The 25,264-nt window shown below is 40.5% G+C and overlaps 1 protein-coding gene across 4 annotated transcripts in view; it reads right to left on the reverse strand.

Moving 5' to 3' along the window:
* The window catches only part of lrp8 (low density lipoprotein receptor-related protein 8, apolipoprotein e receptor), a 231,239-nt gene that overhangs the window by 115,080 nt on the left and 90,895 nt on the right, over window positions 1-25,264 (reverse strand). For all 4 annotated transcript variants that reach the window (XM_070554275.1, XM_070554274.1, XM_070554273.1 and 1 more), the window contains exon 3: window positions 9,228-9,350. In XM_070554275.1, coding sequence (XP_070410376.1) covers window positions 9,228-9,350 — 123 coding nt within the window. The remainder of the gene's footprint in view (window positions 1-9,227; window positions 9,351-25,264) is intronic.

The raw sequence follows: 25,264 nt of genomic DNA on the forward strand, positions 1-25,264 counted from the left end.
TGACGGCAGGAAGCTGGAGTGTCTGTTTTACGTCTAAGGCTGATCGGTGGCTCTTAAACGAGCCGCTGTGTCTGCTATCACTCGCAAGTGTTGCAGACAGGATTTAACCTTGAGGTCAAAAGATAGGATGGTCTCAAAATGCTCTTTCACCCGATTGGCCTTATCGAGTGAATGTCAAAGACTGACCAGATCAGGAAGTGATTACTGTTTTTATCAACTTCATTGTTTATTAACTTAGACAAAATCAGAATTTTACACGTTTATAGGGCATTACCAAAATACCTCAGAAATCACGGCTTCCCTCAGATATTCAGAGAAGTTAATTCTCAGTGTGAAGTGGAAATGCTTTCACACATTTATGTGAAGTGAATGTTAAAACCTTAATATTAATCTTTCTGGGGCCTCATTTGTCAAGCTTGCTCACGCACAAAACTGGGTCGGAAAACTGCGTAAGCAACTTTCCACGCAAACTTTGGGATTTATGAAAGAAAACTTTGCGGAAAAATGTGTGCAACATTAAGTTGACTAACGACCTGGCTTACGCACATTTTGGACATGGAGAGCACCTGCAGTGCTGCTGCTGAGAAGGATAAAATTATGAAATCCTGCAGCATTATCACTTGTACTGCTTCGTTTTCACACAGAACAAGACCCCCATGCGTGTGTGTGTGAGGCACACACGCACACACACGCGCGCGCGTGCACACACACGCACACACACACACACACACAGCCTGAAGCGCAGAATGTGGAATATCAGCAGGGGGACAGATTGAGACAGAATGTCATGCGTCTGTGATGGTGTGTGTCCTACTGTGACCCGATTGATGATGTGCCCTGGTAACTTGGACAAGGGAGATCTCTGTTTGGCTGACTGGTTAGTGCGCGTGACTTTTACTCAGGAGTCTGGGGATCAAATCCCGATCGGACCATTTTTTTAATATCCGCCACAGATCTCTCTGAAAAACTCAGAATTGACGGCTTCAGCAACGCTGTGCCACCCCGTGGATTTTCTCTTATTTGTTTTGCAAAAGCACTTCCTTTCATTTCTCCACCTCACCCACAGGTATCTCAACTTCTGCTTGTGAAATTGCGCTTCCTTGATCTGCGGTCACCATCGTCATTGGTGGAGCGCTGCAACAACTGGCTTATGTATATGCATGAGGTCCACAAGGCACATGACATTGACTATTTATGGCAGTAAGTGGGCGTGGTGAGGGCGGGATGTGACTAAAAAGCAGAGGAGAAACTTTCTAGATAGTCTATGATTTATGAAGCGGAGATTACTTGCAGCTGTGCGTACTCCATGTGTGATACATCACAAACCTACTTGGCGTAAGTACATTTTTTTTGCTGAGCTTAAGTACGGTTTGAGTAAGGATTCTACGCAATGTTTGATAAATGAGACCCCTGGTCATTTTTGATGTGAAAACTTGACCTTTTGGTACGCTACACTGATAATCTAAATAAATTGTGATTTTTGAGACATTTTAAATAATCCATTTGTTCCGAATGCTTGATTATTCAGAGAAATCAGTTTAATCAACGTTTTAGTAATTTTATTACACTGCTAAGTATTTTACTACAGCTAACTCCTACCGAGGTATGATTTCTGCACATTTTTTCATGCACCTTTTGTCTGATTGACCTATACTTCCAAAATCCTTTTTGAAACCAATGTGTAATCACAGAGAGTTACATGTGTGTGTGTGTGTGTGTGTGTGTGTGTGTGTGTGTGTGTGTGTAAGTGCAGTTTCAGAGCCAACATTGGAGGTCCATAGTTAATCAGCAGCCAACCAAAGTCTCAGGGATCAGCCTATCGATTTCCACCCAGGGCAATCAATTTCATCAAAGGATGTGCTACATGATAGTAAGCTGGCAGATAAGGGTGGTAAAGGCACAGTGTTGCACAGATGCTGGCAAAGACAAGTGTGTTTTATACTTAGAGGTCTGATCAGAGATAAGATGTGTTGGCAACTAACGTCTTCTATTACAAACAAGTAGCAATATTAAAGGTGAGTTTTACTGAGGAACCATGAAATAGTTGTTCTTTTAGAAATACAATCAGTATCTCTTACTTTCATTTCCATGCTCAAAATGAAAACAGTCTTCAACCCTTATTTCCTTAAACAGCTGCTGATAGAAAATAGGCGGTGAAACACTCGGGTCAGAAAAAGCCACACAGACTGTAAAGTTTGCATTTACGGACTCGCCCGCCTTGGTTTGCAACCGTTGGATTTCCATAATGCGAAGAGAGAGCAGAGCTCATCTTGGCTAGTAGAATCTACCCATTAGCAACTCCACAACATGGGCGGAGTATACTCGAGCTTTTGCTACGTGTGGAGATAAAACATCAATGTTGCATTTTTCCCAGAAGAAACACAACCGAACAAAGGCAGTGGAAGAGTCAGATTGCTGTTAGCCTATCAGAGGTGAGATGTTTGCATGTCATGAGTTACTCATTTTCTGCCCCTCACTCCTCTTACTAACTTCTACTACCTGAATCGGGGTGCCAGAGCGTTTCCCAATGCCTCATTTTATGGAAAAAAGAAGTGTGTCTCCTTTAAATTAGAGAGTAGAAAAGCAAAGATGTCTCCACATGGATGTTCGCTGTTAATTGGTACAAAAAACTACTAGGACCCTTTAAAGGGTTGTAGTGTCAAGGAATGCCTGTGAGTCTGGAGCTCCTGTTGTAGGGGGTAGAAGTTTGTAGGAGGAGTGTGAGTGTGTGTGTGTGGGGGGGGGGGGGGGGGCAGCATTACGAGTCTTACTATCTTATCAATACTCATGATACACAGTCATATTGCAACGTTGATGTTTTATCGCCACAAATAACACAAGCCTGAATGTTTTCCACCATATTCTCCTTGCTATTGCGAATGACTAGCTTCTATTAGAGGTGCTCTGCTCTCCCCTGGCCACAAAATACACCGCCTTCCACAGTCGCAAGCCAAAGTGGGCGGAGCCATGAAATTCCCCTGGGACATTCAAGAGACAGGCTTTTTGTTGACGTGACTGTTTCCCCGTCCATTTCCTTTCAGCGGCTAACGCAGGTGATTTAGAAGGTTTTCCTGTTCAGCACGCGTACAAGAGACCGATCTTATTTCAAACAGAACAATCATTTCAGTTTCTCGGTGAACGAGGCATTGAAAGAAGCAGCAACACATCACAGGGAGTGTAGAACCTCATTGCTGCAGGGAGGTTGTTAGAAATCAATTTGCACATTTATGAAATCGCCCGAGCCTATCTGCTTTCTTTTGACTATCAAAGATCTTCCACCGTACATGTGAGGAATGTCTCATTTACTATATGACAGTCTTTTTTAATAACAGTGAACGTTCTTTTTTAGTTGTGGTGATTCTGAATTGAGACTTGAGAACAAACGTCGGACAGAACAGATGAAAAAGCCCACGTTCATCTTCAGAACAATAATACATTTAGTCAATCTCTTTTAGTGCAGCAGACACACATTTCTGCTAATGATTTGTAAGTAATTTCCTGAAATATGCCTCAGCTCTTGTTCTCCTTTCACTTTCTTTTAGTGTAAAAGATCAATGTGACTGAAAAAGTTAGAGACTCTCACACTGTCTGACACTGATTAGATGGAATGAGACTTAACCGCAAGTCTACTGATCTGATGAAATGACTTAGACATTCACCTTGTGATGAATAATAAATACAAGTATTGATTCTAGTTTTGCACATGTGCTCATGCCAGAACACATACATGGAGCATTTAAAGGCACATATGCACAGCCACACGTGTTCTTGGCCTCTGCCCATCAGACCTTTCACTGATAATCTTCAAAGCACCCTTTGATCCTCTCTTTGAAGCTCGTATTGATAGAAAACTTTAAATAAGGACTTTTCCTCACAGCCATATGAGAAGTCGGCTATAATGAAAATCTGGAAAGACAGACTTCGAAGGATTCTATCGGTGACCCATATTTGGTGGAAACGGCTTGTTTAAAGGGACATTATGGAAGTTTGACAGCCAAAACATGTATAGAAATAATGAATGTCTTCTTCATACATTCTCCTGCAATGCCCTGGTCCTGTAGACTGAGCCCTGGCATTTTTACTGTGATTGCCTGTTTTTCTGTAAAATCACAGAAAAAGAGAGCTGCTCGGGTCGAGCAGGCTGCTTCATGCGCGTTCACGCTCAGGCATCGCCCGTAGCATTTGCTATCCGTAGCTTTAGCAGCAGAGAGAGAGGCAGTGCCAACTCAGCGACTTTGTCGCTGTTCCTAACGCCTAGTGATGAACCTAGCTACATTTCTGAGGACCCTTAGCTACTTTCTGTAGAACTTTCTTCTAGATATTTCCTGCAAATTAGCAACAAAATAGCCATTTTCACTTCGAACCGTTCTTTGGTTTGACGTTGTTTCAGCTGTCATCAAGGATATAAAAGTTACAGATACTGAAAATGCTACTAGAGTGTAGCTCACCTTGTAAAATGTCTGACTCCCATGCAGAAGACCTGGGTTTGATTCTGGGTGTGAACATAATTCATTTACAGTTTCTTTTTTACATTAATGGTATATTTTTTTACAGTAAGATGCTCAATTTTTTATTAGAGACTCGCCGAACGGCATTGAATTCACAGATAAAAAAGATGTGGGTTCAACTTTCATTTTGGAACAATTTTTCAAGCAAGGGAAGGGAATGATCTGAGCATGCAGGAGGACTGACCCATCATACACCTTTGTCGGCTGTGCTGAAGAGAAAGGTACAGAACCAAATTATTTAACTAATTAGCTGCGCGTTCTCCTGTCCTCTGGGCCACACACACACACACACACACACACACACACACACACACACACACACACACACACACACACACACACACACACACACACACACACACACACACACACACACACACACAGAGGACTGTCTCAGCTGTTGTTTTCGTTAAGGAGTGTGCACGTACAGCATGTGCGCCTCGTGCACGAGCCTACTATTGAAGCTGCCGTTACGCTTTTAGCCTGAGGGGGCAATCACGAGCATAAAAATTCAAAAGACCGTAAAGTCCCTTTAAGATTAATCTATGAAACAGCTGAGAACTCTGGGTAATTTGTTTTCTACCAGCAATATCTAAGATGGTTGATCAAATTAGGCCAGTGTGTTTTTGTAAAGGGACGATTACTTTTGTAGGCTGAGGTTGTGTGACATATTTATGAGTCATCAGCGCAGAGGAGGGAAATCAAAGATAATTTTATTTGCAGAATAACAAAAGATTTGTGATGAGTAAACTAACAAATGCTCATGAGCACATTTTCATTCAATCAATCTTCATTTATATAGCGCCTTCACACGGCCCGAGGGCCAAACAAAGCGCTTCGCAACAAAAAGTGACCCAAAATGACTTAAGAGTAAAAACATTTTAAAGCAGTTAAAAGAAGTTTGTAGTTCAAATCGGACGGAGTCGGGCCCCACAAGAATGCAAAAACCATCTCATTAGCAAGACTCCTCGTCTGTAAAAGCCATTGAATAAAAGTGTGTTTTCACCACTAAAATCACATTTTATTTTCAGACAAATAATTATGTTTAGGACCTTCGGTGCAACCTTTCTGTGACCCTGAGACAGGATTTTACAACATTAACAACACAACTGCCCCGAGTCTTACTTGTGTTTTAAAATGATTGAAATTTGTATTTTATTGCTTTTTTCCAATCTTGCAAAACATTAGAAACTTGATGAATGTGAGAAATGCAGAAAGCAGACTAACAACAGTTATATAAATGCGGCATTAGAAACATGTACCTGTATTACCGTAAATCCTCTAATACAGGCCCGGGTCTGTATTTGACTCAAGCTCATCAAGCTCCAGGCCTTTATTGGAAGGAGGGCCAGTATTAGAGGCAGACCTCTATTTCTATTTGAGCAAAATGAAGTAATGGTTCGCTGGAGTTTTTGACAATTAAAATTGCACCCACATTTTCAAAGTTAAACACATTTCTTTTAACAACGGTAGTTTATGCTTCAGCCCTCTCCCCCCTCCCCCTGTGCAGCGGCCGCAAACTCACTGATGCGCCTGCAGTCTCTCAGAGTTCCTCCTGCTCTAAACATTAAAATAATTATTTCATTTTCTGTTCCTCACTTCTGATTACCTTCAATGGTGTCTGTTTGTTGCAACAGCAGGTACAAAAACTAACTTGTTTTTATTTGACTATTTTTCTGTCCTGTCTGTTTATTATCTTCCTGCATCTCCTCTCAATCCTAAAGAAAAACTGCTGCCAGGGTTCATATATATTCACCTTATGAGTTACCTTTGAACTGCAGTTCTAAAAGATCTACCGACCGCAAAAACAGCGGAGCGCTCGCTGTTTGGCGGCCGTATCAATGATCAGTGCGTCGGAGGACAAGGTGATGCCCGCAGCGCCCCGCTCCACAGCATGCAGCGAAACGCATCAGGCGCAAATAAAAGACAGAAAACATTAAAGGAAATGAACTGACATGAACGATCGCGTGTTAAATTAGTTTTTGAGGTGGCGACACCTGATTGTTACTGTGGCCGTGCTCAGGAGGCAGATCTACCGACCGCGAAAACAGCCGAGCGCTCCCTGCTTGCCGGCCGCATCAGTGATCTGTGCGTCGGAGGACAAGTTGATGCGCCCCGCTCCACAGCAGCGATACACATCAGGCGCAAATAAAAGACAGAAAACATTAAAGGAAATGAACCGACATGAACGATCGCGTGTCAGTGCCTACGGTCTGGCACAGCGCGTTGCTGATCACAGAGAATGTGATCATACGATAATTCAATAGGGGGCGTGGTTTCACAGACGCGGAAGTGATGGCGTCGGTGAAACGCCGGCTGCTCTAGGAAACCCCCGAGCGTTCGAGCGTCAACGAAGTGACACGGAAATGCCGGGCTTTCCAGAAGTAAGTAAGATAACTTACTATGAGCTGATAGTTCGTTGGATTGATCGGTAGGTTGGAAACTCTGATCATGAATCTGAAGAAACGATGACTGAGTGGTGAGCTGGAAAGGCGACTTCCATTTATAGCCGTGGTTTGTGACGTAGGTGCGACGTGGAGGGAATCCCCGCGAGGGGCATGCTGGGAGTCCCTACTTCGCGGATTTTCACCTATCGCGGCCAGGTCTGGAACGCATCTACCGCGATAAACGAGGGATTACTGTAGTTCATACACCCCCTACTGCTGCTCCCCAGAGTGTTCTGCAGCATAATCAGCAAGTTCTCTTTGAACTTGATAGTGTAATGACCTGGCTGGGGTTGTAGGCCAGGTGCATTCTGGGTATTGTGTTATATGTGTTTCCTATCGTTCTGCTAGTTCCTATGTGCTGATTTTCGTGTTGTGTGAGTGTTATGTAAGCCACAGGGAAGGTGATGTGTGTTCTGTGGAGGGGTTGAATTAGCATGGTTAACTGACACCGTGACTCTGTGTGGTAGGAGCGTGATAGAGGATCGTGTCTGTAGCGTTACAAAGCGTTGAAGAAAAAGCCTAAAAAAGGTCTGCGTGAACCTCTACTGCCTCCTGCTGGTTGATTTGGGGACTATAACCCTGCCGCTGGGACGCTCATACTTGCTTGTTACCACATTCCATCCGGCCACAATAAGAGACCGGCCATTATTTACCTCCGCTGACTCCGACACCGGCCAAAATTGGAGACCCGGCCTTTAATTGAATACCGGCCTGTATTAGAGGATTTACGGTATATTGTGACATGTTTGGCCAATCGCACTTTTCTGTGCAGGTGAAACTGGGAAAATTTAATATGGCTCAAAAGTCCATTTATTTCAGTAATCCAACTTAGACTGAGAGACCATCTAAAGCACATGTGTCAGACACAAGGCCCGTGAGCCAGATTTGGCCCGCGAGAGATTCAAGTGTCTTAAAATAAGCCTATGCCGCTTCAAAGCGCACATTGACTATAAACGACATGTCCTATAATGTATGGCGATTGTGTTCCCAGTGCAGTGACTACTAATATTATTAAAGGTAATAATGCATAGAGGCATTGAGGTGCTATTTTTACAAAAGTAAATAATAATAATAATAAAAAATATATATATATATATATATATATATATAGAAATTAAATAAGCGCAAGGTAATCGATAAATGTGTAAAAAGATGAGTGAGACCATAAAATGCAGAACAGCACTGAAGATACAAATCAATCACGTTGTTTCGGTTTTTAGAGCAAACTCAAACTTCCGTTTGAAATCCACACATGAGCCTTGACACACCGTTAATGTTTCTCATCATGAGTCTGAAGCTTTTCCAAATCTAAAGAAGGAAATTCTTCTTCTTCCAACACCATTTCCTTTATATGTGAAAGTTTTTAGAGTTCAGAAAGTCATGCAATCACTCATTTCCTTTCAACGGCCTTCCATTTTAAACAAAGCTTCAAAGCTTTTAAAACACGTCAAACATGCAGATTAAAGTTACTGAGAGCTTTTTTTCCCTCTGAGCATCTTTACAAACGAGGATTCAGACATTTCATCCACCTGTCTCACCAGTTAATTAAACAACTTCTCAGACACGTTCTCGGCTTGCGAACCAAATAAACATCCATCAATACAACCGTTCCATTTCGATAAGTGCTTGAGTCTGATTACAGGCCTTGTCATCATTGTAGTTGGCTAACTGAGAGGTAAACTGATCATTGTCTCAAAAGCATCATCAACTGGCTAAATGCCTTCTATCAGGGGGTATGTAAGCTCGCACAAGAGCAACAGAATTATTTTAATATGCATTAAAATTGTAATTCGGAGCATTTATTTGTTCCAAGAATTGGAGCGGCTTAGTAAGAAAGAGATTGGTATATTTTTCAGAGATTTATTCTAATTCTGCTTTTTGTTCTGCTTTGCGGAGAGGATGTTAAAGAGGCAGGCGTCCAGTTCTCTCTGTTCTGCCTCTGGTGGCCTTGATTGAACCGTGGATGGAGTGTGTGCCCTGCATCTGATACAGCCAACAACAAAAAGCAACTAAAAGCAATTTTCTGAGGCGGTCTGCAAGAAATGGATGGTTGGCAGAGCCACGGTGTTGCAGCACAACACTGAGAACGCACAACCTTGGGAGTTACTGAGGAAAGTGTTTGTGTGCATCCGACTAAACATCCAACAACAATCTGATGCTGCGTTCATGCATTTGAACTTTTACTTCCCACACATGCAGACACGCTCACGCAGCAGCTGCGAGAAATTGCACGTGTGCATCTGCATTTGAGTGTGTCTGCACAGCTACTTACTGCAGATGGCTTCAGCCTCATCAGAGCCATCAGCACACTCCGCTTCTCCATCACAGCGCCACCTGGAGGGAAGGCACTGTCCATTCTTACACGCAAACTCTGTTGTTGAACAGGTCTTCTTTGCTGTGAAAGAAAAAAGAATCATTTAGTAAAAACACAGTTGAGTGTCACAACAAAAACTTCAATATTTTAGTTCAATGCACTGAATAATTGGTCACATTTGATGATTGTGGGCATGAGTTCTTTGCAAACTGGCAACTGATGTGCGATTAGCAATGAAACAGAGCATTTAAAGAGATGTCATGTAGTGGGTAGCATGTAAATAAATAAGTTGTATGGCAATGTGCAAAACAAATGCATAATCCTAGAAATCAGTCATCAAAATCCCAGTTTCTGAACCATTTTTTTCCCACTTTGCAACCTTTTTTTGTAATTAGGTCCTATAATCTATTTCTATGTAATCTACAAGCCTCTACTATGATTCACACTAGAGTTCTATTCACTTCCTAATGACCTGAGGACCTCTGTGGTGTCGCTTTCACCACGCCAGGGGAAAATTGAAGCCCTTGGGTCGACTATGTAGGAGTTCAAAATAGTCTTTCTGCTTGACAGAGAGCCACTGAACAACAGAAAGCACTCGCTTAGTGTGTTAGTAATGCCTCGCGATGATGAAATATAGAGAGGCAGGCTGACAAATGGCAACAAGGTGTGTGTGTGTGTGTGCATAAGTGTGTGTGTTGGTGTTTATGATTTCTTTCTTCCTGACAAGCAAAGCAAGGGACTCTCGTTTTATTTTCTCCTATGAGAGTCCGGTACCTCATTCCTGCAAACTCAGAAGTAAAGATAGTGTGAAAAAAACAACAACTAATAAATATATTCATGCTTTTTATTATTGTTTGATGTGATGGTACAGACGCGGAACGGCAGGAGCTAAAGTTTAGGGAAATATCAAAATGAAGCAGAAGAGCACTTCCCAGCACATACAATGCAGTTTTTATTCTTTAATCTCTAGATGTTCACACTAATTTGCACCCTCGTGCACGTGACTCACACATCCGTGACCAAACAACCAAAGTCAACCACTCAGAAGGAAGAGAAGATGATGAATTCTATGTGATTTTGCTTCAATTGCCAGAGAACTCAGCTTTGACTTTACACATGAGAAATCTCCTAAGATAGCAAACATTCAAAATACAGAAACGTTAAACAAATAAGTCATTAAAGCAGCTTTATTTGTCACGTGACTAAAACATCCCCATGTAGACCAGTACAGCCAAGACTAAAGGGGTTGGTGATGGTGAGCCCACCCAGTGGATTCACTAGTTTTATAGGCTTCTGAACTATAAGTGCTGTTGCCCCACCACTTCAGACGCCTGGCATGCTGGACGACCAGTGGAGGCAGAACCTGGTTTATAGTTTTAGACTGAAAAAAAGAGACATGATTCAGCTGAAGGTTTAACAGCTCTGGTTCCTTGGTAAACTGGTAACTAACCAAATAAATGTCTACATTATTTAATTTAAGTGATTTGAATCCTTCTCTATAGTTTCTTTGAGGAAGTCATAATTTTACTCAATCCACCTTGAAGGGAGACTGGGCAGTTTGGGCTTGCTTTTAGCACCCCCTAGTGTCCGCTTGTAGAACAGAAACCAATCTCCTCACTGTGCGCTCATCTTTAACCCTCCCACTGTCCTAATGGGTGTGACCCCGCGAGGAAAGTTGACCATTGAGCAGGGTTGATGTTTTATCCCTTGGATCCATGTGGCAGGGGTGAAGAGTAAGCACCACCTCACCCCTGCCACATGGACCTCAAGGGATAAACCATCAATCCTGCTCAATGGTCAACTTTCCTCGCGGGGTCACCCATAAAGACAGTGGGATGGTTATAACACCTTAATCTAAACGCTGAAATATCTACCAGCTTTCCTTAGTGTATACAAAAGCAATTCATCACTAAATTAAAGGGACTTTACAGACTTTTGAAATTTTCTGCTCGCGATTGCCCCCTCAGGCCAAAAGCGTAACTGCAGCTTCAATTGTAGACTCGAGCACGAGGCACGCATGCTGTACGTGCACACTCCTTAACAGCTGAGACAGTCCCGTGTGTGTGTGTGTGTGTGTGTGGCCCGGAGGACAGAGGACAGGAGAACGCACAGCTAATTAATTAAATAATTTGGTTCTGTACCTTTCTCTTCAGCACAGCCGACAAAGGTTTAAGATGGGTCAGTCCTCCTGCATGCTCAGATCATTCCCTTCCCTTGCTTGAAAAATTGTTCCAAAATGAAAGTTGAACCCACATCTTTTTTATCTGTGAATTCAATGCCGTTCGGCGAGTCTCAAATAAAAATTTGGGCATCTTACTGTGAAAAAATATATCATTAATGTAAAAAAAGAAACTCTAAATGAACTATGTTCACATCTAGAATTAAACCCAGACGTTCTGCACGAGAGTCCGACGTCTTACTAGGTGAGCTAAAGCACCAGTGACGTCTTGCGTATCTGTAACGTTTATATCCTTGATTACAGCTGAAACAACGTTCAAAGAACGGTTCGAAGCAAAAATGGCTATTTTGTTGCTAATTTGCAGGAAATATCTAGAAGAAAGTAGCTGAGGGTCCTCAGAAATGTAGCTAGGTTCATCACTAGGCGTTAGGAACAGCGACAAAGTTGCTGACCTGGCACTACCTCTCTCTCTGCAGCTAAAGCTACTGATAGCAAATGCTACGGGCGATGCCTGAGCGTGAACGCGCATGAAGCAGTCTACTCAACCCGAGCATCTCTCTTTTTCTGTGATTTTACAGAAAAACAGGCAATCATAGTAAAAATGCCAGGGCTCATTCTACAGGACCAGGGCATTGCTGGAGAATGTATGAAGAAGAAATTTATTATTTCTATACATGATTTGGCTGTCAAACTTCCATAACGCCCCTTTAAACAAATCAGCTGTGTTCATGATCTAAAACATGCAGGAAACTTGCTCGAAGCAGACCTCAAGGTCAAGTATGTAAACTCAATTTTTTTAAGTCCCAACAGACTAGACCGGGCACTGTGAAGCTGCAAGTGGCCACAGGGGGTGACGGGGGCTGGGTGACCTTTCATTAACCCTGTAAAAGGTCATTTTAGCACATACTGCCTCAAGACCATGATTTATCCTTTTGTATGGATGGAACATGCTGGTTTAATTTGTTCAAAAGTGAGGCTACAGTTATATGGGGACAGTGAAATGTTTTCTTACATGTGGTTTGGGTAAAATTCTAACCAAACGTGTTGTTTCAACAACAAAACAACACTGCGGTAATGCAGCATTTCCTCAAACTAATGAATGACACCAAGAGCCCAGCAACCCTTCAGTTCCCTCTTCTGTTGGGACAGAGGAAGCTCATTAGCTTTAGTTTGTGTGTGTGCAGCTTGTGATGTCCCATGGTGTTGTATGACTGACAGCACAACTGGGAGCCATTATAATGAAGTACAAGCTATAAAACCTGACTCCATCTCAGCAATAGGGGCCAATATTCTACATGTATATAAAAATTTACAGTCTACGATCAGTAATAAATAACAGGAATGCACACCCAGACACACACTATTGATTGTGCGTAGACAAAAAATAAAAATAAAACAAGGGTGTGGGGTTTAAAGACATTAGATGGATAGAATTGAAGAAGGCGTAGCCCTAAATAAAACAGAAGTATGTCTCTGGGGATTCACGGTGTAGTCAGAGCCACAGACAAAGGTAAATAGAAGGAGCGGAAGGAGAGAATATGGGTACGGAAACTAGAGACAGAAAGAAAAAGGCTGTCGAGGTGGGGACCTGCATAACGGCATCAGTCTCCACAAAGGATGACATAAAGCTGCTGCATTCCTAGCAGCATGTTAGCACAAATCCCATCTTTTCCAGACAGTCCTCCGTGTTTTTCATCCTTCTCTGAATCTCTGCTCACAGCCTGATAACGGAGGCTGGTGCAGCACACAGAGCAGATCCACAAAGCAGTGAAAGCTCTCATTGTTCAACTAGGACTTATGCCAAATTTCCATAAATAAGGATTTTCTCTCACCTTCATATCGGGGTGGGTCATAAAAAACTGCTTCTTCAATTCAGATGAAGGTGACGAACGTACTTATGAAATACAGTATTATACTCATTACAATGTAGAAGCCAGAAAGTGGAGGAATATTAATTTCCACCAACCCCTCCTCTTATCATGAGGACAAAACGCAACATGATGTAATTCACCTTGGGCCCATCTTAATCTGAGAGGGGGAAAAAACACTAAGAAGACCTTTACGAACAAATAAAATGTGCATTTAATTAACCTTTGAATAGATAACATTAAAAGAAAGGTAATTAAAATATGGCATTGGATAACATTTTTAAAAATAACATAAATGAGGAACAAAAGGATTTAAATCGCACCAAGTCAGATGGTTTTGGAAAAAAAAATGCTTTCCAAAAACGAAGATTAAAACTCTGGTTTGGATGCAGATTCACACTAAGAACTGGTGAAATACATTTAATCGAAGAAGTTTAGAAATAAATAAAAATATTAAACCCATTTCTCAAGCTGTAAAACGTCTGCACTCGCGCCGCCACTAAATGATAACTGACCCGCACTTGTATAGCGCCTCTCAGAGTAAGGACTCCAAAGCGCTTTACACTACAGTGTATCATTCATCCATTCACACACACATTCACACAATGATGGCGATGAGCTACGATGTAGCCACAGCTGCCCTGGGGCGCACTGACAGAGGCGATAAATTCTGATGCATCCATACGGAACAGCTGGAATCTGGCCAACGAGGTGAGCGAGTGAATATGGAAAGGAGAAGTTTAACGACATCACACAAACACGCAAACCTGACCACCGTGGAGACGCAGTATTTTACTTGGGTTCCTTGTCTGCTGATGGAAAAGCTGATGAATATTTATGTGAGGAAGCAGACACACCAGAGTAGCTTTGGAGGGATTTTATCGACATTATTGAGCCATCTGTATCGTTTCTTCTCCCCACTTTTAAATCGCTCCATCAAAGCCTCAGTTCTTTTCCATCATTCCACAATCAATCTGAGCCTTGGACTTGTGTTATGCAGACCGTTCACTGAGCGTGCCCTTATGTTGAGATTCTGACACAGTTATGCAAATTCACTGGTGTTTTTCTTCACCCATTTGTACAGGTCAGGTAAGGGACGTTGTATTAAGAGCACTGAGGGAATTTGAATAATAGTCATTTGCCAAAGAGAATAAAAATGTCTTTAATTTATATTTAAGTATATATATATATATATATATATATATATATATATATATATATATATATATATATATATATATATATATATATAAGTATATATATACTTTAGAACACTTGAGAAATTAACAGATGCAGTGATTGCTTTGTCAATTTTTTAATTTAGATACCATTTAGCTAATTATTTTATTGGTTTTCTACAGATCTGACAATAACATCTATGCTAGCAAATGTTCAACGTCATTAACATTAACATACCAGGGCTGCACGATATTAGGAAGGCCTGCAATATTCGATAGCAATGGTTACTAATGCGATGGCGATATTACTTGCGATAAATAAAAATTAACTCAGGAACAAAAATAATCAAAAACAAAGAAATGAAAAATTCATAAAAGTGAGAAATGCAAAAGATGTGAGGAAAGGGAAAAAGAAAATGAACAAGGAAAGGCAATCAGTGGATCCCGGGAAAAGCAGAATCAGCAAAAAGAGCAGAACAAAGCTATCTCAGGTGTTTGCTCACCATCAGATTTAAGTGTCGGGGCGGGCATCTAACCTATGAGAACCCACCCAGTTGGCCAAATGGGTGAAGAGTGCTGTTTGATTGGTTAAAAAAACAGTGCTTCTGTTTGACTGACAGAATGCATTATGTTTAGCAAACATTTGACCTGACCATTCATCGCGATATTTATCCGTTCTTTGCGATTGGCGTATTCTGCATGCTGATGTAACGATATATTTACGATATATTGTACAGTCCTATTACATACTAGACTTTAGTAAATCAACAACAAGTTTGTGTATTGCACTCGCAACCTGAAGAAGCAAATTGTGACATTTAATGAGATAAATTCATGGAGCCTAAAAGCAACAGTCCCCATACATTACTTCTCCCTATTCATTAAAATACCAAGTTCACTTGTTTATTCAATACATTTGCACTGGTCTCTATAAATGAACACCCTGTGAGCCGATCTCTGGGGGAAAAAATAAACCAAACTTTGGTGCTCTTGTTTCAGGAACTAGACGTGAGCCACAGCAGAGGTGAGCAGCAGACAGATTTGGAGTCTTATTTTCCGACATTTGAACATCTCGCCCCTGATTGGCTGACAGCATTGCAACTACCACAGACTGTCCACTTTGCAACGTTGATGTTGTATCTCCACTAATGACAGGCCTGAAGGAGTTCTGCTTTGTGGTGAATGTGCTAATGCTAGCCGTTAGCTTCTACAAGCCGAGACGTGCTCTGCTCTCTCCTGAACCCTAATTTTAGTGCATGCTAACATCAGTCACACTGAAAAATGCCAGTTAGCCATAGGCTAGTTTACATTTGTAGCCCTGTGCTGGTTGTGCAGTCGGCATCCTAAGGAGGACATACAACTTTATAAGACACATATGCAATCATAAGCAAGACTACTACAGAAGAGTTGGATTAGTCCAGTATAGAACTGAGCAGCATATTAATCCAATGTAGAATAAAAGCAGCGTGGAAGCAGTATTAAAAGCAAATATTAGTAACAAACAAACAGGATGAAAGGCACAAGTAACAAATGCAATAAAAGGTTAGAGTACACAGAGATAAAAATGAAAAATCTAACCGTCAGCTGTTAAGATGATACTTATAAAAGGTCTGACTTACATTTTTCTTAAAAGTATAAATATGCAATAAGTTAGGGCAATATTAATAATCAGGGATGTGTATTTTTGAAATTCTGGCGATACGATACATATCACGATATATTGCGATACATTCAGTCAGACGTTACAAGCAATTATTTTTACTGAATTTATTGTAAGAATGTTCAATTAACAGTCCAAACTGATACGTAACATGTTTAACATGAGGTATCTGAACCATGATGGAGGGATTTACATTTCAATGGTGGAAACAAAACTCGTTGCACACTGCTGCCAACTAGTGGGTGGCGATTGAATTACACAAACCGAAAAGAAAATACACAAATGTTTGCATGTAAATTATTTCAAGAATTAGATACACAGCTTTTGAACATCAATATAATATTTTTGGAAAAAATAGCACAATATATTGCCATATCGGTATTTTCTTACATCCCTATTAATAATATTAGTAAACGTGTAAAACATGCAGTAATTACAAAATCAACAACATCCTTTTCTAATAAATCTGCTCTACTGGTCACTCTTATGGATGACTATCCAATGACAATTATATTTACACAGGACTGTGTAAAGAGTATCACTATCTTTCCTTGGACAGTAATATATATGTAAAAAAAAAAAAGGCAGTCTATTATTGGTTCAATTATCTGCCCATAAGCACGGACAACTTATTGTAAAATAAAGATGTTCTCTTTGATTTGCTGATCCTTTCCAGTTTTGGAGATAGACAGCAACTTCTTGTTTGACAACGATCAAAGTTTCCGAGGCTAAGGGCTAACTTGATCTTACTGTACTTGTTACACCTGGAACACTTGAAGGCAGTCCTATCGATGCACTGGTGGGCACAAGCATCAGCAACATTAGCATGCTCCTTTGGTGTTGCGTCCTTTAAATGTGGAAGAGTGCGTAAATCCTCTGCTGACACTCAGCTAACGTCAGCCTCTACAAACCCCTGTGATCAATGAGTGACCACACCGACCTGCTGATGTTCATGCTGCTCCTGACCTAACTATACACGCCCGCCACCTATTAGGATTCTCCTCCTCGTATTACCGATGACATGATTTGGGACGCTGTGCTTCGACAAGCGAACAGGTAAAGGTCACCTCCTGCCTTAAAGTCTTTCCATTTTCCTCACATGAATAAACACACACATAGGGTGCAAAGAGGCAGTAAATAAAACACCAACCAGTACATTTACAGCCTATAAAACACATCTAATTAGGGTCTGGTTAGGATGCCTCCCAAGTGTAAGTTTTCTGGGCACATCCAAACAGGGAGGAGACCTAAAGGAAGACCCAGGACACACTGGAGGGACTATGTCTCGCGGCTGGTTAGGGAACGCCTTGGGATTGTCCAGGAGGAGCTGGCCCAAGTGGCTGGAGAGAGGGAAGTCTGGCCCTCTCTGCTTTGGCTGCTGCCCCTGCGACCTGATCCCAGATAAGCGGACAAAAATGGATGGATGGATGGATGACTTCATTCCCTCAAATGTAGATTCACTCACCCAAAAGTCCCAAAATACACTTCTTCTGTAATGAGATCAGATTTAATTTTTGTTTGGATTTTCATGCCCTTCTAAGCAAACAGCACCATCAGCCAACCAGCTTCAAGTTAAAAAAAGGAATTGCTTTTTATAACACACACACACACACACACACACGCACGCACGCGCACGCACGCACGCACACACACACACACACACACACACAAAACATTTAGGACATGTTTACTTCTTCATTAGTTTTGCAAAAGCATCTTCTGGAGCGGAGAAGCATTTTATTCTGAGGAATTAAGCAAATATTTAAATATTACAACCTGCAACTGTTGGCCACATCTGGGGTGTTTTACTGGCAAGAATCTAGCAAGACCAAAAATATACTGGGACAGCAGTAGCTCAGGATGAAGAGCAGGTTGTCCAGTAATCGGAAGGTTGCAGGTTTGATCTCAGCTCCGACCAGAGAATGCTGCAGTTGTGTTGTTGGGCAAGACACTTAACCCACCTTGCCTGCTGGTGGTGGTCGGAGGGACCGGTGGTGCCAGTGCTCGGCAGCCTCACCTCTGTCAGTGCGCCCCAGGGCAGCTGTGGCTACAACGTAGCTCATCACCATCAGTGTGTGAATGAGTGATTGTGCTGTGAAGTGCCTTGGGGGGCTGTAGAACTCTAACAAGGGACTATACAAATACAGGCCATTTATTACAACACAAGAGAGAGAATTCAATATATTAAGAGGCTAAAAGGCTGAAGTTATTTGCAATGTTTAAGACTGAATTTAATTTGAAAAATCAGGCTAGACCCTTCATCAGAATGAAGGTGGTAAAAACTGCTGCCACCAAGCAGTCGGAGTTTGAACTGCACCACACAAAAGAAATACTGTAAATGTTTGCACGTAAACTCCCAATTAAAAAAAAATCAATATGTTACTTTTAAATATCGATTCAGTACCATAACACAGTATCGGTATTTTCTTACATCCTTAGTCACAAATAACAGATGTGTTTTTCTGCTACCCGATATGAACTGTGTGGACTCCTATTGCATCTGGTTCTTCAAACTTCTTAAGTTGTCTTGGAAAAACTAAATAACATTTATAGCAATGCTATGTTAGAAAGTTGTTATGAGGCATGAAAAAATGGTTTTAAGCTAGCTCGTTTTGCAGATTCGCCATTGTAGCTTTAATGATTCATTTTCAAGGTATTATTCATTTCCAACTCTAAGCAGTGCATTAAGGGCCGAATTTCCTTTTCTGTAACTAGAAAAAAAGATCTGTTTTATTTTGACTAAATAAAAAAAGCACAACTTGCAGCAGAGCAAACACAAACACTTTCTCCAAACAACATGTTTGCATTTTTCTGCACAACTGTGAAACTGAAAAAAGAGAGCAAGTAAAAGATAAAAATGAAACAAGAAGAGCACAAGAAAATAATAGTGGGGGATGGAGGAGAAAGAGGAGACGAAATGGATGGTCCTCCAAGCTATTGTGATGAAGGAGCTTGAGAACAAGAGCATGTCAGGAGAAGGAAAGAGGGCGTTAATCAACGAGCAGAGGTTCAACCGCAAATCTGAGGCAGTGGAGAACATAAAGTGTGATGGAGTTAAAGTGGACGAGTGTAATGTTGGTGTTCTGAGGAAATTAAAGGCCTGTTCAGCTTCACGATAATCACCTGGAGACAGAACGATAATAGAGAGGGGAAGAAGCATTATGCTTTACCGCAATAAGTGTCAACTTGATCCCATTTTCGTTCAAGCAGCTTGGTCAAACGCCAACTGGAGCAGCCACTTTATTCACAACTGATTTATCTTAAAGAATTTCTTTCAGGATTGTGAAAGAAAATTTTAACATTAATTTATTTTTCTCACTTCAGAAACAACATAAAGCCCGCCCTTCCAATGCCATCAAGAGGGAATGAATTAAAAGTTCAAAATGAAGGCCAACAATTAGAAAATGAGTATCGGCTCTGGTGCGCACGACTGTGAGAGGCTGCTGGACAAACTACAAAGACTAGTGACGTGAAGCGAACTCATGGAACTGCAAATCCAGGCGGCGGCCAGATCAAATACACAAAACTACTGAGCTCCTCACAGGACATCAAATACCACCTGAAGGTTCAAAGAAGGTTGTTACCATTTTCTGATCCCGCTCTAGACACAGGAGAGCCAGTTCTGGAGGCCGAGGAGTTGACTGCAGACATTTGAAACAAAAACAACAAAAACATTCATGTTGTGCACCAGAGGTGAGAAGAATCTAGGCTGGCTCAGAACATCTGGATCTTCCTATAACGAAATTCAATGGGGGAAAAGGTGCGGAAAAAAAAAAGAATAAACCTTTATACACACACTGAAGATCAAGGAGTCAAGAAAGTAAAAGAAAAAAGTGATGCAAGAAACTGAGATGATGCTGCTTCTAACAAGGTTCGGGTCCTTTAAGTCTTCAATTTATTGCATGGATTGGCATTTAAATTGGCAATTGTTGGGCTCGTCTCTGCAGTAAGTACCCTGAAATGATTTTTCCCTAGTGAACTTTGTGAGATTTCATAGTTAAAATGAACTGAAGTGACATGTGATTTAGTGAAATCACAACAAGTAATTAACGTGTCAAAGTATAAATTAAACAAACCGCACTTGTATAGCGCCGCTCAGAGTAAGGACTCCAAAGCGCTTTACACAACAGTGCATCATTCATCCATTCACACACTGATGGTGATGAGCTATGACGTAGCCACAGCTGCCCTGGGGAGCACTGACAGAGGCGAGACTGCCAAGCACAGGCGCCACCGGTCCCTCCGACCACCACCAGCAGGCAAGGTGGGTTGTGTCTTGCCCAAGGACACAACAGCAGAATTCTCTGTCCGGAGCCGGGATCGAACCTGCAACCTTCCGATTACTGGATAACCCGCTCAACCTGTTGAGCTACTGCTGCCCCAGAAGGCATTTGTTATAGTTCTTTTCATTTGAAGATGCCACACACAAACATTTTATTCATTTAACCTCACGCTCCACGTTTCCTCAACCTAAACTTTTTGTTGTTTTTACAGAACTTGGACTGTTTGTGTTGCATACAAATCCCTTCATTTCATAACTGTTTTACCTCTGCATCCATGTTTTATTTGTCTTATGCTGTAGCCTTGATATTACTAGGTAAATGTCATTTCACACTAGGGCTGCAACAACGAATCGATAAATTCGATGAAAATCGATTACTAAAAGCGTTGGCAACGAATTGCGTCATCGATTCGTTGTGTTGCGCAACTCTTCCAAAAGCCCCCTCCCCTCCCGCCCGCCGTTGCGCGCAGACCGGTGGAGAGCCGGCAGGTGTTTGTAAGAGGAACATGGCAGAAGCAGCGAGACTCCAAAAAAGTAAAAACTTCTAAAGTTTGGGAGCATTTTCAGTTAAATCAGGCGAAGACATTCAACGTTTGTAGGTCAGACAGCATGGCACGGGGATACTACGGTGATGATGCAGCGTCTTAAACGCAAGCATGTCAGAATCATCAGCGAGGAGGGAGGGAGCTCTGTGTCCTGGTAAGTTAAAAACTTTTCAAAAGTGATTCACCCAAGCCCCGGATTATTACACAGGCTAGACATGCCCTAAGCTCGTATAAAAAAGTCCATAAAATTGTAAGCGCGACGCTATTAGATGGGCGGGGGGGGGGGGGGGGACTCGCGCCGCTGCGAACCGGTTCCGCCGTCACATTCCCGCAGAAACTGGTTGATCACACCGGGGCCAGACTACTAACATGTGGTTTTACAACCACAATGTCCTCAGAAGCGAAAATGCTTTTAAAAGGGAGGGAGGAGTCCTAACTGTTGCTGCAGGCGTGTTGTGTGAGAGTGCAGTTATATACTGGTTAATATATTTTTGGGTTCAGTTGCTTTCATGTGGCCTAATGTGAGTCTATTTGGGATCATTGGAATGATCAGCAGGATTTCTTGATGTGACTTTATGGCAGTTGCCCAGGGCATCATCACAAGGAGGATGGCATTCATTTACTTTTGTTTTATTTGGTATTTTTCAGTCATTTTTGGAAATACGGTAGTGATTAATTTTAATTAATTCACAGCCTATGTTTAATTACATTTAAAAATTAGTTGTTTGACATCCCCAGTTATAATAAATGTCTACGAATGAGATCAAACAAAACAGATGAGAATTGCCCTTAAAGAGCAAATCACCCCCAAATAAACTTTTTTTTTGCTGATAAACTAAATAAACGAGTGTCTAATCGTGCTGCAGACACGTGTCGTCAATAATTTGGCACTTCAGTGCATCTTAGTTCAAATTTAAATATTCTGCCTAAAACTGGCAGTGTTGTGCCGTTGTCAGGTAAAAACTCTGCACTGTATTTGAATTTAAATCTGCCACCGCTATTGGCTAAGAAGTATGATATGATGTAAACTGGTACATTATGATGTCACAATGCTGTCGTGAGCCTGAGTGTGTGTGTATTTGTTAGCGGCTCCGCCCTCTCGGTCTGCCAGGCAACAGCATGTGTTGCATTTTTCAAACATAAAGCAGGAGTGGAGTTAGACTCTGGTAGGGGTTGACTTGCTCTTTAAGCTGTTTAACTTGGACCAAGCATTTTAGGTCACAGATAGGTGTAGCTTAGGGTCTCTGTCTATACACCTTATAAGACAATTTAGGTGATGGCATGTTGTTTTTCTGCTATTGAACTGTTTTCTAATAATGTTGTGTTTAATAAAGTGAAGGAAGGAGAAAAATAACGTTTCCCTAGCAGTTTTTAAAAATGTCCCTATGTAATCCGATTAATCGATTAATCGTGTCGAGACCCCATCCGATTAATCGATTATCCAAATAATCGTTTGTTGCAGCCCTATTTCACACCTCTTTCATATCAAACACAAAAACAAAGTGGAACATTTCAAATGCATTATAGAGTGTTCTTAAGTAAAGGATCACAAAGAATCAAGGCAACCGAGACGCCTTGTTTCAGAAACACCCAAGCAGCTGCCGTTCGTAAATGACTACTCAGAGGTTAATCTCTTTTTAGTGCATCTTTGAGTGAAGATGAGGTAATTTATTAGTTTATTCATCTTCCTGTCATTTATTTCAGATGAAAAACACGTTACAAAGTAAACACATCTGTGTTCTAGGCATTTAGAGACAGATGACGAGCCCTTTTGTTTTACGCTAATAGGCAGATGAAGAAAAGCTGCACAGCTGAATATAAATTGGACCAGGAGAAGGAAGAAAAAGCATCAACTCATTGGAAATAAATACACACCAGTTAGGGATCCTCACAGGAAATGCATGTTTGACCTACCGTGTTTGTCCTGTGGCCTCACGGCTCACTCACGATTCACCCTTGGACTCATCCAGATTTGCCAGACACCTTCGACAAATATTAGCACTCTGAAATGACATCCTAATTCCGTTTTGTCTCGTTGGATATGTCCCGTCTCTGCTTAATGTCTGGCAATAAATAAAATGGTCAACGTTGGAAAAACAGACCCTTTCACAAAGTAAAAGCTCACATTTTAGTTCTGTTTAAGTCGCTTTTATATGGTTGGGTTAGGGTTGTTTTCCAGCTGGATTTTCATTAAGTTTATTGACTCAAATGCATTAATATTTTTGAAAGCCACAGAAAGATCTGAAATACTTGACATTGTTGATAAATGTAAAAATAAAACTTCGATAGATTGTGATGATATTGACGTGTTTTTGGTTAAACAAGTAATAATAAATATAGTAGATCCATTTGCACATATTTTTTATTTATCAGTGAAATTGGGTTGTTTTCCTGCTCAGATGAAAATAGCCAAAATTGTGCCCATCTTTAAAGCTGATGACCAGAATGTTTATACCAATTATAGACCAATTTCGTTGTTGTCACAATTTTCAAAAATATTAGCGATGATATGTTCCACTAGACTGGGCAGCTTTAATGACAAATATGAAATTTTAACTGAGAGTCGTGGCTTTAGAATAAATCAGTCCACATCACTGGCTCTAATTGACTTTGTAGAGGAAATGAGTATTAATGACAAGAAAATTGCAGTAGGTGTATTTATTGAACTTAAAAAGGCATTGATACAATAGATCATAACATCTTGCTATTGAAATTAGAAAGGTATGGAGTCAGAGGAGCAGGGTTAAACTGGATAAAGAGCTAATTAGAACAGAGACAACAGTTCGTGCAAATGGGAGAGGAAAAATCGAGCTCTTAAAAAGTAGATGTGGAGTACCTCATGGGTCAATATTGGGCCCAAAATTATTCAATCTGTATATAAACGACATCATCAAAGCCTCAAAAATCTTGGTATTCATAAGTTTTGCAGATGACACAAATGTTTTTTTGTATAGCAGAAAATCTTCCACATTTGATGATAATTGTTTCTGAAGAACTGGCAAACTTAAAATTGTGGTTTGGTCTAAACAAATTGTCAATAAATATTAAGAAAACAAAATTTATGATACTTGGAAAATGTAGAATACCTGAGGAGTAAACAATTGAAGTATGGCGTCAAAATATGAGATTAGAAAAAGTCTATGTAAATACTTTTCTGGGAGTAATAATAGAGCATAATTTAAACTGTAAACCACATGTTAAATATATAAGTTCTAAATTGGCAAAGGTTATTGGTATTGTTTGTAAAGTTAGACAAATATTGACCCAGAAAATATTATACCTATTATATTGTTTGCTTTTTCTTCCCTATCTGTCTTATTGTGAGGGGTAATACCTATGAATCCACTTTAAAGGTCATAATTATTATGAAAAAAGGCAATAGGATTAATTTGTAATGCTGGTTATAACGCTCACACAAAATATTTCTTTTTAAAATTAGAAACATTAAAACTTAAGGCTATCGTAGATCTTAAAACTGCACAAATAATGTTCAAGGCAAAGAACAGATTACTCCCAAAAAGTGTACAAAAATAGGTTAGAGAAAGAGAAAGTAGTTACGACTTTAGAAATAAACATTTTTTACGATCAGGAGCCCGCACTACACTAAAAAGTATGTGTATATCACTTTATGGGGTAAGGCTTTGGAATGTGACAATCAAAGAAAGTAAAAATATCCAGCAATTTCAAAGAAAGTTCAAAATCTTCTTAATAGATAAATATAGCGATTAATGCGCAGATGAAACTATTTAAGTATGTTGATCAATGGTAGGCAGCTTTTGGTTTGTTTAATTGTTTTTGTTTTGTTTAACTTTTAAGAGAAATAATGAACTTAGATGACAAAGTTTTCTTATCTGAAGAAATGAGAGGAGCATGAAATGGTAAATAGTAGCCAAATGTATTTATGTTAATTCATTTTATTGTGTAAAGGGGAAGGTAAACATAAGTTAGCTTCTTCCTTTTCCTTTTTTGAACATGCTGAGACTTCTTAATTAATTTATTTTCCCAGATGTATGTAAAGATGTTGAAAAACTAGTCTTTTGTATGTGTGTATACAAATATATATGGAAAATCTGATAATAGGGCAGTTTACGGATGCGTGTACAAAATAAACTTTCATTCATTCGTTCAATAAATACATGTCATAAAACTGATAATTAAGTGTGTTTTTCCACCCCAACTGTGGCCTTTGTTTGTCTTTTGAAATGAAAATGGACAGAACAGATGACGTGGCTTAACAACAACTCTCTTGTGTTAATTTGGTTGATGAAATATTTTTCTTGTTT

Source organism: Nothobranchius furzeri, chromosome 8 (assembly GCF_043380555.1).
Source record: "Nothobranchius furzeri strain GRZ-AD chromosome 8, NfurGRZ-RIMD1, whole genome shotgun sequence".
NCBI lineage: Eukaryota > Metazoa > Chordata > Actinopteri > Cyprinodontiformes > Nothobranchiidae > Nothobranchius > Nothobranchius furzeri.